The sequence below is a fragment of the Garra rufa genome, chromosome 25 (genome assembly GCF_049309525.1).
Source record: "Garra rufa chromosome 25, GarRuf1.0, whole genome shotgun sequence".
NCBI classification, from domain to species: domain Eukaryota; kingdom Metazoa; phylum Chordata; class Actinopteri; order Cypriniformes; family Cyprinidae; genus Garra; species Garra rufa.
Window position 1 is genome coordinate 24,900,757 of NC_133385.1, and position 15,363 is coordinate 24,916,119.

General features: G+C 30.4%; 1 protein-coding gene across 1 annotated transcript in view; it reads right to left on the reverse strand.

Annotated features, from left to right (window-relative positions):
- The window catches only part of grm8b (glutamate receptor, metabotropic 8b), a 250,482-nt gene that overhangs the window by 141,708 nt on the left and 93,411 nt on the right, over positions 1-15,363 (reverse strand). The window contains exon 2 of the mRNA XM_073831290.1: positions 3,534-3,750. Coding sequence (XP_073687391.1) covers positions 3,534-3,750 — 217 coding nt within the window. The remainder of the gene's footprint in view (positions 1-3,533; positions 3,751-15,363) is intronic.

Below are 15,363 nucleotides of genomic sequence, written 5' to 3' on the forward strand. Positions count from 1 at the left end.
ATATATATATATATATATATATATATATATATATATATATAATTTCTATTCAGCTTTAATTTTTTAAAAAAAAAATTATTACTTAATTGTACTATTCAGAAAATAAACATCAATGTTTTCCTGGCAATTAAAATTAGTGAAATAAATGTAAAGTTTTTAATCTAATATTGATATTTTATTTGTGAAAATAAAAGCCTGGTTTATGGCTAGAATTTATAGAATTTAGCAGAATGGAGCATTAATTATTGAAAATTCTGTAAATTTTACCATTTATTTGATATTGCGTATTTATATTTACATTTTATTGACCATAGTTTGTAAACTCCTGCTTAAATGTGCATTGGAGTACCTTTAAATATTACAGTAATAAATATTATAATAAATATGGTAATCATTTATGTTTATAAATTTGTGCTTTTCATAAATTCGTATTTTTATATACCCCGCTTTTCTCATACATTTACAAACCTTATGCAGAATCTGAAAATAAAATATTTTTTACAAATATTTTACTAAATAAAATAATATAAACTGTCGTGAAGAAGCTACATAACAGATATTTACATACTTCACAAGACTAAGTTAGTGTAAATTCACTAGAATAAAATGTTTAAAAATATATAGAAATTATTCATTAGCCTAAAATATAGAAACAAATTTATTTCATTAAAATAAAAACCCTCATATTTAAAAAAGACCCCATAATCAATCAATCAATCAATTAATCAATAAAAATCCCTGTATCAACTGTATCAAAATACCGTGGTATAAACATCTGACAAAACCACTGTACCATTGCCCACAACAGTACTTTCATAAAAGTCTATGATCTTGTTAAAATCGTGATAAAGCACCACATTTAGACAGCTGAGAACGCACACACACTGGGGGATAAACACACTTGATGAGCCTGGAGGAACGATGTTAATCGCTCACATGTGTCTCTTCCTTTAATTGTATTTCCATAATTACAACATAATTAACGTGGCATGTCCATGTCTACATGAGCAAGACGCACTGCGATAATAAATCAATCCCGCCGCACCAGGTGACCATGATGTGGTCGGTTATGATGCTCTTCTGGGACGCCGCAGAGAGTCCATTACCGGACCTGTGCCTGTAATTATGTCTCTATATATCAAAGCCTATTCTTTTCCATCTACTCTCTTTCTTTATTGATAAGCTTCTCTGTAATTGTGGTTTCCACTGGACGTGCGCTAACGGTAATGCTCTATATTATTGTCAGCTTGTGTGGGAGGGAAAATAGGAATGTGAGCCATTTCTGTGTGACCTATGTGATGCAGAATGAAGTGAATTATGGCTTAACAGCAATAAGCAGAGAAATCCAAAGCGGTGAGAGTGTGAATACAGATTTTTCGTTCTGGAGTGGCGATTTCTTTGAGGTCACAATTGAACACTTTTTGTATCTTCTTCTGCCTCCTGACCTTCCTGCCTCCTTGACTATTCATTTCTGTGTAAAATCGCTGAATAATGGACAGCAAAACATAAGCTCAGCTCGACTTTGATGGCTCAGATTTGACAGAATGGACGATGGGGGTTGAGCTTTTCAGACGTGTCCTTTTACAATATAGCCTGTTTTTTCCATGTTACTTGACCTTCCTTCTGTTGAGACAGCGATTTCCCTTCCATCTCTGTCAAGGCATGTAATTCAGCCTCTGTTATGTTTTGTGTACAGCAATGCTGGTCAGCAAACTCAGAAAAAGCTTTGCACCATAAATCAGTATGAAGCCATTTGTACATTTTTTAAGATCCATTTTTTTAAATGCATTAAAAATCCTGATGCCTACATATTACAGATTTTGATGTAATATTAAGGCATCAGTTACTATTCTCAATGCAACTCCCAAACTGTCCAAACCTGATCATTTATTCTAACATTCAAAACAGGTTATTTACAAACCCCAAAATATTGACATCACATTCAGCAACTTGGCTATCCCTGACAAATAACAACACAATTTATGCTGCGACAGAGGTTATAAAGAGACATTATAAAGAGACTTGAAAAAAACTAAACATGAAACAAAAACAAACAAAAAATTAAATAACATGAAACAAAACACACACAAAACAAATTGAAACAAAACATGAATCAAAATAAATAAGACTAAACTAAAATAATAATAACAAAGAAACATTAAACAAAAAGCAACAAAAAAAACATCATTAAATAACATGAAACAAAACATGGAACAAAACAATGAAAAAAACATTAAATAAAATGAGACAAAGCATAAAACAAAAATAAAAATAAAATAAAAAAAATGATAACAAAACATAAACAAAAAGGAAAAACAGACAAAAAAATAAAACAAATAAAAAAAACCACAAAATAGCATGAAACGAAACAATAAAAACTAAATGTTAAATAAAATGAAACAAATCAAAACTAAAATTAAATTAAAATAATATGATTATTATGAAAAAATAACACAACAAAATAAAACAATACATACATGAAAAATAAAATAAAATATATGATAATAAAACAAAAAACAAAACATTAAAAAGCAACAAAACAAAAACAAAACAAAAAACACTAAATAACATAAAACAAAACATGGAACAAAACAATAAAAAACAAAACGTTAAATAAAATTAAACAAAGCATAAAATAAAAAAACAAAACATTAAATAAAATGAAACAAACCATTTAAAAAATAACACAACAAAATAAAACAATACATACATGAAAAATAAAATAAAATATTTGATAATAAAACAAAAAACTAAACATTAAAAAAGCAACTAAACAAAAACAAAACAAAAAGCACTAAATAACAAACAACACATGGAACAAAACAATAAAAACAAAACGTTAAATAAATAAAATAAAACAAAAAAACAGAACACAAAACAATAAAATAAATAAAACAAAGCATAAAACAAAATAAACAAACAAACAAAAAAAACAGGAAAAAAAACAAGAAGCAACAAAACAAACAAAAATAAAATAAAACCAAAATAAAATAATAAAAATAAAACAACAAACAAAAAACATTACATAACATTAAATCAAAACATGGAACAAAACAATAAAAACAAAGCATTAAATAAAATGAAACAAAACATGAAACAAACAAAAAAAAACATTAAACTAGACAACAAATCCAACAAAACAAAACGAAACCAAAATGAAACAAAACATAAATCAAAAATACAATAAAACAAACCATTAAACAAAAAGCAACAAAAAAGCATTAAATAACATGAAACAAAACAGAACAAAACAATCAAAACAAAACATTAAACAAAAAACTAAACACTTAAAAAATAGGCAAAACAGGAAACATTAAACAAAAGAAACCTTAAAAAACACATAAAATGGAATAAAATAAAATGCCGTAAAATTGTACAATATATCCCTTGATCACAAAGCTATGTCGCGCCTCTCGAAAGAAATCCATTTCAGTCAGTCAATCATTTGCGATCAGTGAAGCGAGACGTACATCAGAAGATAATCTGGAGCCCTCGTACAGAAACACATTTCAGAATGTTCACTGGAAGCTTACCGGTTTCACGTGAGATCTGAACGAAAGCCTCCACGCCGCTCTCCCCATAATTCCCCTCAGATGCCAGAGTGGAGACGTAGTTCCAGCCCATGGCGGTCACGATGTCCAGCATGGCCTGGGCCTGGTAAGAGTCAGGCGGCACAACGCGGGAAAAGAAGTCGTACCTGGTGTTATCGCTCAGCTCCGGCGCTGTGGATGCATAGCTGATCTGAGGGATCTGTTAAAGCAGAGAAAGAACAAACTGTTACTCAGAAAATTTTAAAAAAATTCATTTTTCAGTCCAGAGCCAAAAACAGAAGTTCTTGAAGAAACAGTCCATCCAAAAATGAACACTACCTGACAATTTATTTACCCTCAGGCCAAAATGTAGATGAGTTTGTTTCTTCATTAGAACAGATTTTGAAAAATCGGGACTTCGGAGCGTAGATCACTAACCATTTTATTTAGATCAGAATTTTGAAGGAGGTTCGCAAATCTTTTGCTTTAGACTGGAACTTCAGAGCGTGTATCGTGAATCATTTGATTTAGATCGGAAGGGGTTTGTGAATCATTTTGTGAATCGAATAATTCAAATAAAATGATTCGTGATACGTGATTTGAAGTCCCGATCTAAATCAAATGATTTGCGATTCACAAAGTTCCAATCTAAGTCAAATGATTTGCGATCCACACTGATCTGAAATTATGGTTTGTAAATCATTATTCAGATCGGGAATTCAGAGCATAGATTGTGAATCATTTTATTTTGATCGGAATTTTGAAGCAGGTTCGCAAATCTTTTGCTTTAGATCAGAACTTTGGAACACAGATCGCAAATCATCTGATTCAGATCACGACTTCATTTGATCATTTGAATCATTTGATTTAGATCGGAAGGGGTTTGTGAATCATTTTGTACACTGAATAATTAAAATAAAATGAATTATTTGAGTTCGGATCGCAAATCATTTGATTCAGATCAGGACTTCTGTGCAGTTTTGCAAATTATTTGATTTCGATTGGAACAGGTTCGTGAATCATTTTGTGAATTGAGTGATTCAGATCAAATGATATGCGAAACAGTATTTGAAGTCCCGAACTAAATCAAATGATTCACGATTCACAAAGTTCCAATCTAAGTAAAATCATTTGTGATCCAGTCCTGATCTGAAATTATGGTTTTTAAATCATTATTCAGATCGGGAATTCAGAGCATAGATCGTGAATCATCTTATTTAGATCAGAATTTTGGAGCAGGTTCGCAAATCTTTTGCTTTAAATCGGAACTTTGGAGCACGGATCGCAAATCATTTGATTCAGATCACGACTTCAGAGTGTGTATCACAAATCATGATTTAGATTGAACAGGTTTGTGAATCATTTCGCGAATTTAATGAATCAAATCAAATGATTCGTAATACGTGATATGAAGTCCCGATCTAAATCAAATGTTTTGTGTTCCACGCTTCGAGTCCTGATCTGAAATTATGGGTTGCGAATCATTATTCAGATCGGGACTTCGGAGCATAGATCGTGACTCATTTTATTTAGATCGGAATTTCGGAGCAGGTTCACTAATCTTCCATGGAAGTTCGCAAACCATTTGATTCAGTTCGGAGCGTGTATGGTGAATCATTTGTTTCAGATCATGATTTCGGAGCGGTTTCGCAATTTTTTTTTTTCTTAAACAGTAGAAAACATCAAACTATTAAGGCAGTACAGTTATAAAAACAAAAAGAAAAAAGAATGTATACAATTTCCCTTTAAGTATACAAAATCCCTTAAGAAAATTAACCATGGTTTTACTATAGTAAGAGTGTAGTATACTTCAGTAGTAATACTTTGCTTCACTTTATTTTTGCCATTTAGTTTTATTAGTGTATTTTTATTTATCTATCTATTGTTTTTTTAGAATTTGAAAGAGAAGACATTGTTTGATAAGTGAGATCTCTGATTAAAGTAATTAAAAAAAATAGTGCTTGAAAAGTCTTGAGTTTCATTTTACAGTATCTGTACGGTTTAAAATTAAATTAAAAATTAAAACCCATTATTGATGGATTCTTACAAACATGCAGCTTTTCGCTTCACAAGACGTTAATTAATGGATTGGGGTTGTTTGGACTCTCATTCTGACGGCACCCATTTATTGCAGATGATCTGTTGTGAGCAAGTGCTGTAATGCTAAATTTCTCCAAATCTGAGGAAGAAACAAATTCATCTACATCTTGGATGGCCTGAGGGTGATTAAATTTTCAGCAAATGTTCATTTCTGGGTGAACTACTTCTTTAAAAGCCAGCGAAAAAAAAAAAAAAAAGTTTCAGCCCCAAAAGAAGCAAATGTTGACTCATTCGCAAAAGTTAATCATTAAATTCTGCCTGAAGCACAATGGAAAATGCAGAACCAATTAAAGCAAGCAAAGGTGGAGCAACACATACGCAACCTCCAAAACCGCTTTAGCCCAGAGCTATTGATGTAAACGACTACCGACCCGTGAGGTGACGCTAAAGGTGAAACAAGACCAGGTAACAAAGACAAATAAGTACGTGTTATGGTAGAAAGAATCGAGGTGAAGCCTGCCAGCAGGCAAGCTGGGTAATGGCTTCTGGTGGCGATTGACGGTGAGATTGATTTCTCCTCAGCCAAAAGGCCAGGCTGTCAGCCGGAGCCCCAGAGGCTGCGCTCATCAGCATTCATCGCAACAGCGGCGCAGGAGAGAACCAACCCGCAATACAAATGCCACTCTCCGGCTGGCGAATCGGGTACCGGCGCTTTTTTACTCACATCCCTGGATCGCAGGCTTGTAAACACAAATGTCACAGATGTGTTGACATGGCTGAAACATGTCTGTGAAACAGATGCCTGCGTTTTATTTCTGGGGAGTGTTATATCGAACGTGCAGCACGGATGCCAACACTAGCGTTCACACTTTAATAATAAACCTTTTGTCTTGTGATTATCAGGTGTTAAACGACAATAAAGTGTGACATTCCTTAATACTTAAAAGCACCGTTTAAGGGTAAATATAACTGAAAGGGATGAAAATACTATCACCATTTACTCTGAAACATGTCTTTTCATGATTTTCTTTCTTCAGCAAAATGCAAGAGATGGTATTTTCAAGAGTGTTTCAACTGATCTGTCCATATAATGAGGTTCAAAACATCACTGGTCCCAACTGACTTTCACTGTATGGGATAAAATACATTTTTCAAGAAATCTTACTTGTAGACAGCAGTTTTATTTTGTAAGAATGTTTTTTAAAGCCTGATATATGAAATAATAATAATATATGTAAATAAAATAAATATTACTATTAATCATATTATAATAACGAATAAATATGAATCTCTCTCAGTTCTTCTTAAAATAAAACAAAATAAAATAAAATAAAATACATTTGAACAGGCTTTTTCAGCAAAGTTTTGATCATGATGATCACTCAGAGGCCATAGAAATTTGAAGTACGCATTTGCTTCATAGATTTAATTTGTTAACTCTAGATAAGTTGCAAACAAACTTTGAAGTTGGCTTGAGAAAGCCTTGTCTGGAAGTTTAAAATAACTTTGAAAAGCTTAAAGCTTGAATTTAATTGTTGAAATTGAACTTTGGGACAGAGTGGGAACATACAAGTTTCTAGCATGAATCAGCATTTTGCTACCATGAGTTAGGATGGTTTAACCATGCTGCTAACATGATTTAACATAGGTTAGCCATGTTGCTAGCATGGCTTAGCATGTTGCTAGCATGATTCGATGTGAATTAACATGTAGCTTGCACGATTTAACATGAATTAGCATGTCATTAGCATGACTAACAAGTTACTAGAATGTTGTTATCACTTTTCTAGCACGAGTAGCATGTTATTAACATGTTAACATGATCAGCAAGTTATTAGCATGCTGTTAACATTTTTCTAGTATGATTACCAAGTTACTAGCATTTTGCTAGCACGTTTCTACCATGATTAACAAGTTACTAGCATTTTGCTAGCACGTTTCTAGCATGGTTACAGGTTACTAGCATGTTGTTAACATATTTCTAGCATGTTACTAACATGTTGGTGACATAATTTTAGCATGGTTAACATGTTAACATTTTAGTAACGTGATTAGCATGTTACTAACATGTTATTAGCATGATTAACAGGGTACTAACATGTTGCTGGCATGATTAGCAAGTTACTAGCATGCTGTTAGCATGATTTTAAAAAAATTAGCAAGTTGCATGTTGTTAACATGATTACCAAGTTACTAACATTTTGCTAGCACGTTTCTAGCATGATTAACAAGTTACTAGCATGTTGTTAATATGATTTTAACGCTATTAACATGATTAGCATGTTACTAATATGTAATTAGCATGATTAGCTAGGTACTAGCATGCTGTTGGTATGATTAGCAAGTTACTAGCATTTTGCTAGCACATTTCTAACATGATTAGCAAGCTACTAGCATATTAACATGTTTCTAGAATGATTAGCATGTTACTAGCATGATTTTAGCATAATTAGCATGTTAGCATGATTAACATGTCAACATGATTAGCAAGTTACGGGAATGTTATTAACATGTTTTTATTATGATTAGCATGTTACTAGCATGCTGTTTACATGATATGCAAGTCACTAGCATGTTGTTTACATGATTGTAACATGATTAGCATGTTACTAGTTACTGGCATGTTGTTAGCATGTTTCTTGCATGATTAGCCAATTACTAGCATTTTGTTCACACATTTCTAGCATGATTAGCAAGTTACTAACATGTTGTTAGCATGTTTGAAGTTTGATGTTAACAAGATTAGCATACCAAGTTATTAACATTTTGCTACCAGGTTTCTAGCACGATTAACAATTAACTAACATGTTGTTAATATGATTTTAGCATGATTGACATGTTATTAACATAATTAGCATGTTTCTAACATCATATTAGCATGATTAACTAGATACTAGCATGTTGTTGGCATGATTATCAATTTACTAGCATTTTGCTAACATGATATCCAAGTTACAGACAATGTTGTTTACATGATTCAAACATGATTAGCATGTTACAAGCATGTTGTTAGAATGTTGCTAGCCTGTTTCTAGTCATGTTAACATGACTGGTAAGTTACTAGCGTGTTGTTTACATGCTTAACATAATTAGCATGTAACTAGCATGATTAGCTAGTTACTAGCATTTTGCTTGCACTTTTTTAGAATGATTAGCAAGCTACTAGCATGTTAACATGTTTCTAGAGTGATTAACATGTTACTAGCATGTTGCTAGCAAGATTTTAGCATAATTAGCACGATTAAAATGTTGTTAGCATGATTGGCAAGTTACTAGCATTTTGCTAGAACATTTCTAACATGATTCGCAAGTTACGGGCATTTTATTAACATGTTTCTAGCATGATTAGCATGTAACTAGCATGTTGCTAACATGATATCCAAGTTACTAAGGTGTTGTTTACATGATTCTAACATGATTAGCATGTTACTGGCATGTTATTAACATGTTTCTAGCATGATTAGCCAGTTACTAGCATTTCTAACATGATTAGAAAGTTACTAACATGTTGTTAGAATGTTGTTAGCCTGTTTCCATTCATGTTAACATGACTGGTAAGTTACTAGCGTGTTGTTTACATGCTTCTAACATAATTAGCATGTAACTAGCATGTTTCTAGCATGATTAGCCAGTTACTAGCATTTTGCTCACACTTTTTTTAGAATGATTAGCAAGCTACTAGCATGTTAACATGACAGGTAAGTTACTAGCGTGTTGTTTACATGCTTAACATAATTAGCATGTAACTAGCATGTTTCTAGCATGATTAGCTAGTTACTAGCATTTTGCTCACACTTTTTTTAGAATGATTAGCAAGCTACTAGCATGTTAACATGTTTCTAGAATGATTAGCATGTTACTAGCATGTTGCTAGCAAGATTTTAGCATAATTAGCACGATTAACATGTTGTTAGCATGATTGGCAAGTTACTAGCATTTTGCTAGAACATTTCTAACAAGATTCGCAAGTTACGGGCATTTTATTAACATGTTTCTAGCATGATTAGCATGTAACTAGCATGTTGCTAACATGATATCCAAGTTACTAAGGTGTTGTTTACATGATTCTAACATGATTAGCATGTTATTGGCATGTTATTAACATGTTTCTAGCATGATTAGCCAGTTACTAGCATTTCTAACATGATTAGAAAGTTACTAACATGTTGTTAGAATGTTGTTAGCCTGTTTCTAGTCATGTTAACATGACTGGTAAGTTACTAGCGTGTTGTTTACATGCTTAACATAATTAGCATGTAACTAGCATGTTTCTAGCATGATTAGCTAGTTACTAGCATTTTGCTCGCACTTTTTTAGAATGATTAGCAAGCTACTAGCATGTTAACATGTTTCTAGAATGATTAGCATGTTACTAGCATGTTGCTAGCAAGATTTTAGCATAATTAGCATGATTAACATGTTGTTAGCGTGATTGGCAAGTTACTAGCATTTTGCTCGCACATTTCTAACATGATTAGAAAGTTACTAACATGTTGTTAGAATGTTGTTAGCCTGTTTCTAGCCATGTTGACATGACTGGTAAGTTACTAGCGTGTTGTTTACATGCTTAACATAATTAGCATGTAACTAGCATGTTTCTAGCATGATTAGCTAGTTACTAGCATTTTGCTCGCACTTTTTTAGAATGATTAGCAAGCCACTAGCATGTTAACATTTTTCTAGAATAATTAGCATGTTACTAACATGTTGCTAGCAAGATTTTAGCATAATTAGCATGATTAACATGTTGTTAGCGTGATTAGAAAGTTACTAGCATTTTGCTCGCACATTTCTAACATGATTAGAAAGTTACTAACATGTTGTTAGAATGTTGTTAGCCTGTTTCTAGCCATGTTAACATGACTGGTAAGTTACTAGCGTGTTGTTTACATGCTTAACATAATTAGCATGTAACTAGCATGTTTCTAGCATGATTAGCCAGTTACTAGCATTTTGCTCACACTTTTTTAGAATGATTAGCAAGCCACTAGCATGTTAACATTTTTCTAGAATGATTAGCATGTTACTAGCATGTTGCTAGCAAGATTTTAGCATAATTAGCATGATTAACATGTTGTTAGCGTGATTGGCAAGTTACTAGCATTTTGCTCGCACATTTCTAACATGATTAGAAAGTTACTAACATGTTGTTAGAATGTTGTTAGCCTGTTTCTAGCCATGTTGACATGACTGGTAAGTTACTAGCGTGTTGTTTACATGCTTAACATAATTAGCATGTAACTAGCATGTTTCTAGCATTATTAGCTAGTTACTAGCATTTTGCTCGCACTTTTTTAGAATGATTAGCAAGCCACTAGCATGTTAACATTTTTCTAGAATAATTAGCATGTTACTAACATGTTGCTAGCAAGATTTTAGCATAATTAGCATGATTAACATGTTGTTAGCGTGATTAGAAAGTTACTAGCATTTTGCTCGCACATTTCTAACATGATTAGAAAGTTACTAACATGTTGTTAGAATGTTGTTAGCCTGTTTCTAGCCATGTTAACATGACTGGTAAGTTACTAGCGTGTTGTTTACATGCTTCTAACATAATTATCATGTAACTAGCATGTTTCTAGCATGATTAGCCAGTTACTAGCATTTTGCTCACACTTTTTTAGAATGATTAGCAAGCCACTAGCATGTTAACATTTTTCTAGAATGATTAGCATGTTACTAGCATGTTGCTAGCAAGATTTTAGCATAATTAGCATGATTAACATGTTGTTAGCGTGATTGGCAAGTTACTAGCATTTTGCTCGCACATTTCTAACATGATTAGAAAGTTACTAACATGTTGTTAGAATGTTGTTAGCCTGTTTCTAGCCATGTTAACATGACTGGTAAGTTACTAGCGTGTTGTTTACATGCTTCTAACATAATTAGCATGTAACTAGCATGTTTCTAGCATGATTAGCCAGTTACTAGCATTTTGCTCGCACTTTTTTAGAATGATTAGCAAGCCACTAGCATGTTAACATTTTTCTAGAATGATTAGCATGTTTCTAGCATGTTGCTAGCAAGATTTTAGCATAATTAGCATGATTAACATGTTGTTAGCGTGATTGGCAAGTTACTAGCATTTTGCTCGCTCATTTCTAACATGATTAGAAAGTTACTAACATGTTGTTAGAATGTTGTTCTAGCCTGTTTCTAGCCATGTTAACATGACTGGTAAGTTAATGTTAGTAAGTTAATTAACAAGTTAGCAGCATGTTGCTAGAATGATTAGCAAGTTACTAGCGTGTTGTTAGCATGATTCTTTAGATGAGTTTGAATGCATTTAAATGGATTAGAAATAGTACGGAAGGGAAGTTTGATCGTAGTATAAGTAGGCGAATTGGGACGCAGCAAATGTAAGTTTCTAGGATTTTTAATGGTGTTGATAGTCTGGTTTACAAAAACCAGTTCAGTTAGAAAAGGTATAGTACAAAGAGTCAGAGTCAGAAATTTGACTCAGAAGAATAATAATAAGCTTATATAGCAGATCAGTAAGTATCGTTTCTCAAGCCAACTTAATATCAATTCATCACAAATGGAACTACCCATAATGAAATACGATGGAAAATTAACCAGAAGTTCATTCACAAATGTTGTCCCACATCAAAAAGCGACAACTTTATTGATCAAACATTCACTATTTTAACTTCATAATTCATGTAAGCGCAGTCACACAAACACAAGCTTCACATTTCTGCTTAGAAAGTCTTTCCTCATAGAGATCCATTGTGAGCGCATGACTGTAAACATGTTTTTGTTCACTTTCACAGACTCAGGGTCTGAATGCGGTTGCAGATGCTGTCAAAGGATGTCAGATTAACTCACATGTGCTTTTGTATGGTTTCACAACATTTCACATGTAATGACATGCTTTCACATGCAGATTTCAAGCTTAAATGCCATCTTCGTGTCGAGCGATTACAGTGCGCACATGAAAGTCATGCTTTTCTGCTCATCAGAGAAAGGCGAGATGGATGGTGCATGGAGTAACTTTAGAACGAGTCAGGCTCTTTAAAACGGTTTAAACTCTTCCCTGAAGGTTCGCTCTGAAACATTTCATTCAGCAGCTCAAGCGAATAACAGAAACTTTAAGGAGCTCAAGAAAGAAAGAGTCTCTGTGTCTCTTCAGATGCCTCCTTTCAGACTTTAGCCTACAGTGTTTTGAATTTTGGTGCACGGCAAAGGTTAGACTCCGAAATGATGCCTGTAGAACTTAATTTCACGCTCATGTTTCCAGTTTAATAAAATATTACAGAGCCACAATGGAGGTGCACGGGAGACGAAAAACCTAAGACTTTTGAAAGCGGCCATAAGGGAAATCAAATGTGATACTTTCCATACTTTCAATATAATATCGCTGATGGGAAGAAACAAATTAAGCTTCATCAGCAGTGCAATAATAATTTCTTCATACAATGCAATTCAGAAGCGCATAATAGCGTGCAATTTTCATTGTAAATTATATGGAGTTAAGAACCCATAACTCTCTGGATTACTTTTGCCCCAAAAAAAAGAAAAAAGAAAATGATGCATGCACTGTGAAATTTTGCCACAATTTAACAGTCATTTTAAAATAAATAAAATAAAACAAAATATAAATTCATAATTATTCAATAATTCATATTACATTTGTACAGCTGTTATAAATTATATTGTATTAATGTAATCTAACAGTATTTCCTAAAATAAAATAAAATAAAATAATTTGATTTATTATGATTAGTTGGTTTAATTAATAATTAATATTACATTGAATGTAATGTGTAATGTAAACAGTAATTTCCTAAAATAAAATAAAATAATATTTTTGATTATGATTAATTATTGATTTAATTAATAATTACAATATATGCAATCTAAGTTATTTCCTAAAATAAAATAATATTTTATGATTAATTTGTTTAAATAGTAATTAATATCACACTGAATATAATCTAACAGCAATTTCCTAATATAAAATAAAATAAAATTGATTATGATTAATTGATTCATTACTAACTAACATTACATTGAATGTAATCTAATTGTAATTTTCTAAAATAAAATAAAAAATAATATTTTTGATTATGATTAATTGTTGATTTAATGAATAATTACAATATATGCAATCTAAGTTATTTCCTAAAATAAAATAATATTTATGATTCATTTATTTAAATAATATCACACTGAATATAATCTAACAGTAATTTCCTAAAATAAAATAAAATAAAATAAAATTGATTATGATTAATTGATTCATTAATAACTAACATTACATTGAATGTAATCTAACTGCAATTTTCTAAAATAAAATAAAAATATATAATTTTTGATTATGATTAATTAGTTTAACTAATAATTACACTGAATGCAATTAAGTTATTTCCTAAAATACAATAAAAAAGATTTTATGATTAATAAATTGATTTAAATAATTAATAATATTACATTGAATGTAAATTGTTCTAAAATAAAATAAATTTGATTAGTTATGATTGATTGATTGATTGATTGATTGATTGATTAATAATTAATAACACATTGAAAGTAATCTAACAGTAATTTCCTAAAATAAAATAAAAAATATATATTTTTAAATATGATTAATTAATTGTTTTAATTAATTAATTAAAATTAAATTAAATTAATCTGTTTTAGTGATTTAAATAATAATTAATGTTCCACTGAATATAATCTAACAGTAATTTCCTAAAAATAAAATAAAATAAAACTTCTGGATTATAATTAATTAATTGATTTAATTAATAATTACATTAAATGCAATTTAAAGTTTTTTAAAAATGCAATAAAAATTATTTTATGATTAATTAATTGATTTAAATAATTAATAATATTACACTGAATGAAATCTAACAGTAATATCCTCAAATAAAATAAAATAAAACTTCTGGATTATAATTAATTAATTGATTTAATTAATAATTACATTGCATGTAATAAAAAAAATACTAAAATAAAATAACAATCATACTTATGGATTATGATTAATTAATTGATTTAATAACTACATTATATGCAATCAAAAAGTTATTTCCTACAATAAAATAAAAGCATTGTATGATTAATTAATTAATTAATTTAATAAATAATTACATTGAATACAATCAGTTTCCTAAAATAAAATAAAATAGATCAATTATGATTAATTTAATTTAACAATTAATATTACATTGAATGTAATCTAACAGTCATTTCCTAAAATAAAACATAATTTTTAATTATGATTAATGAATTGATTTAATTAAAAATTACATTAAATGCAATCTAAGTTATTTCCTAAAATAAAATAATAGCATTTTATGATTAATGAATTGATTACCCTGAATGCAATCTAACAGTAATTTCCTAAAATAAAATAAAATAAAATGTATTGATTAATTTATTTAATTAATAATTAATATTACATAAAATAAATAACAATAATAATAATAATAATAATAATAATAATAATAATAATAATTTTAGATTGATAAATTAATTGAACTAATAATTACATTGGATGCAAGACGTTATTTCCTAAAATACAATAAAAAATATTTTATGATTAATTAATTGATTTAAATAATTAATAATATTACACTGAATGTAATCTAACAGTAATAAAAAATACAGTAAAATTATTTGATTAATTATGATTGATTAATTGATTTAAATAAATTTTGTAAAGATCACAAAGAGAGAATAATTAGCTGTATAATGAATAATTAGCTAATAGATAGATAGATACACTATAGATATGATTATATATTAAATATGAGTCACTGTACATTTTTACAATGTTACG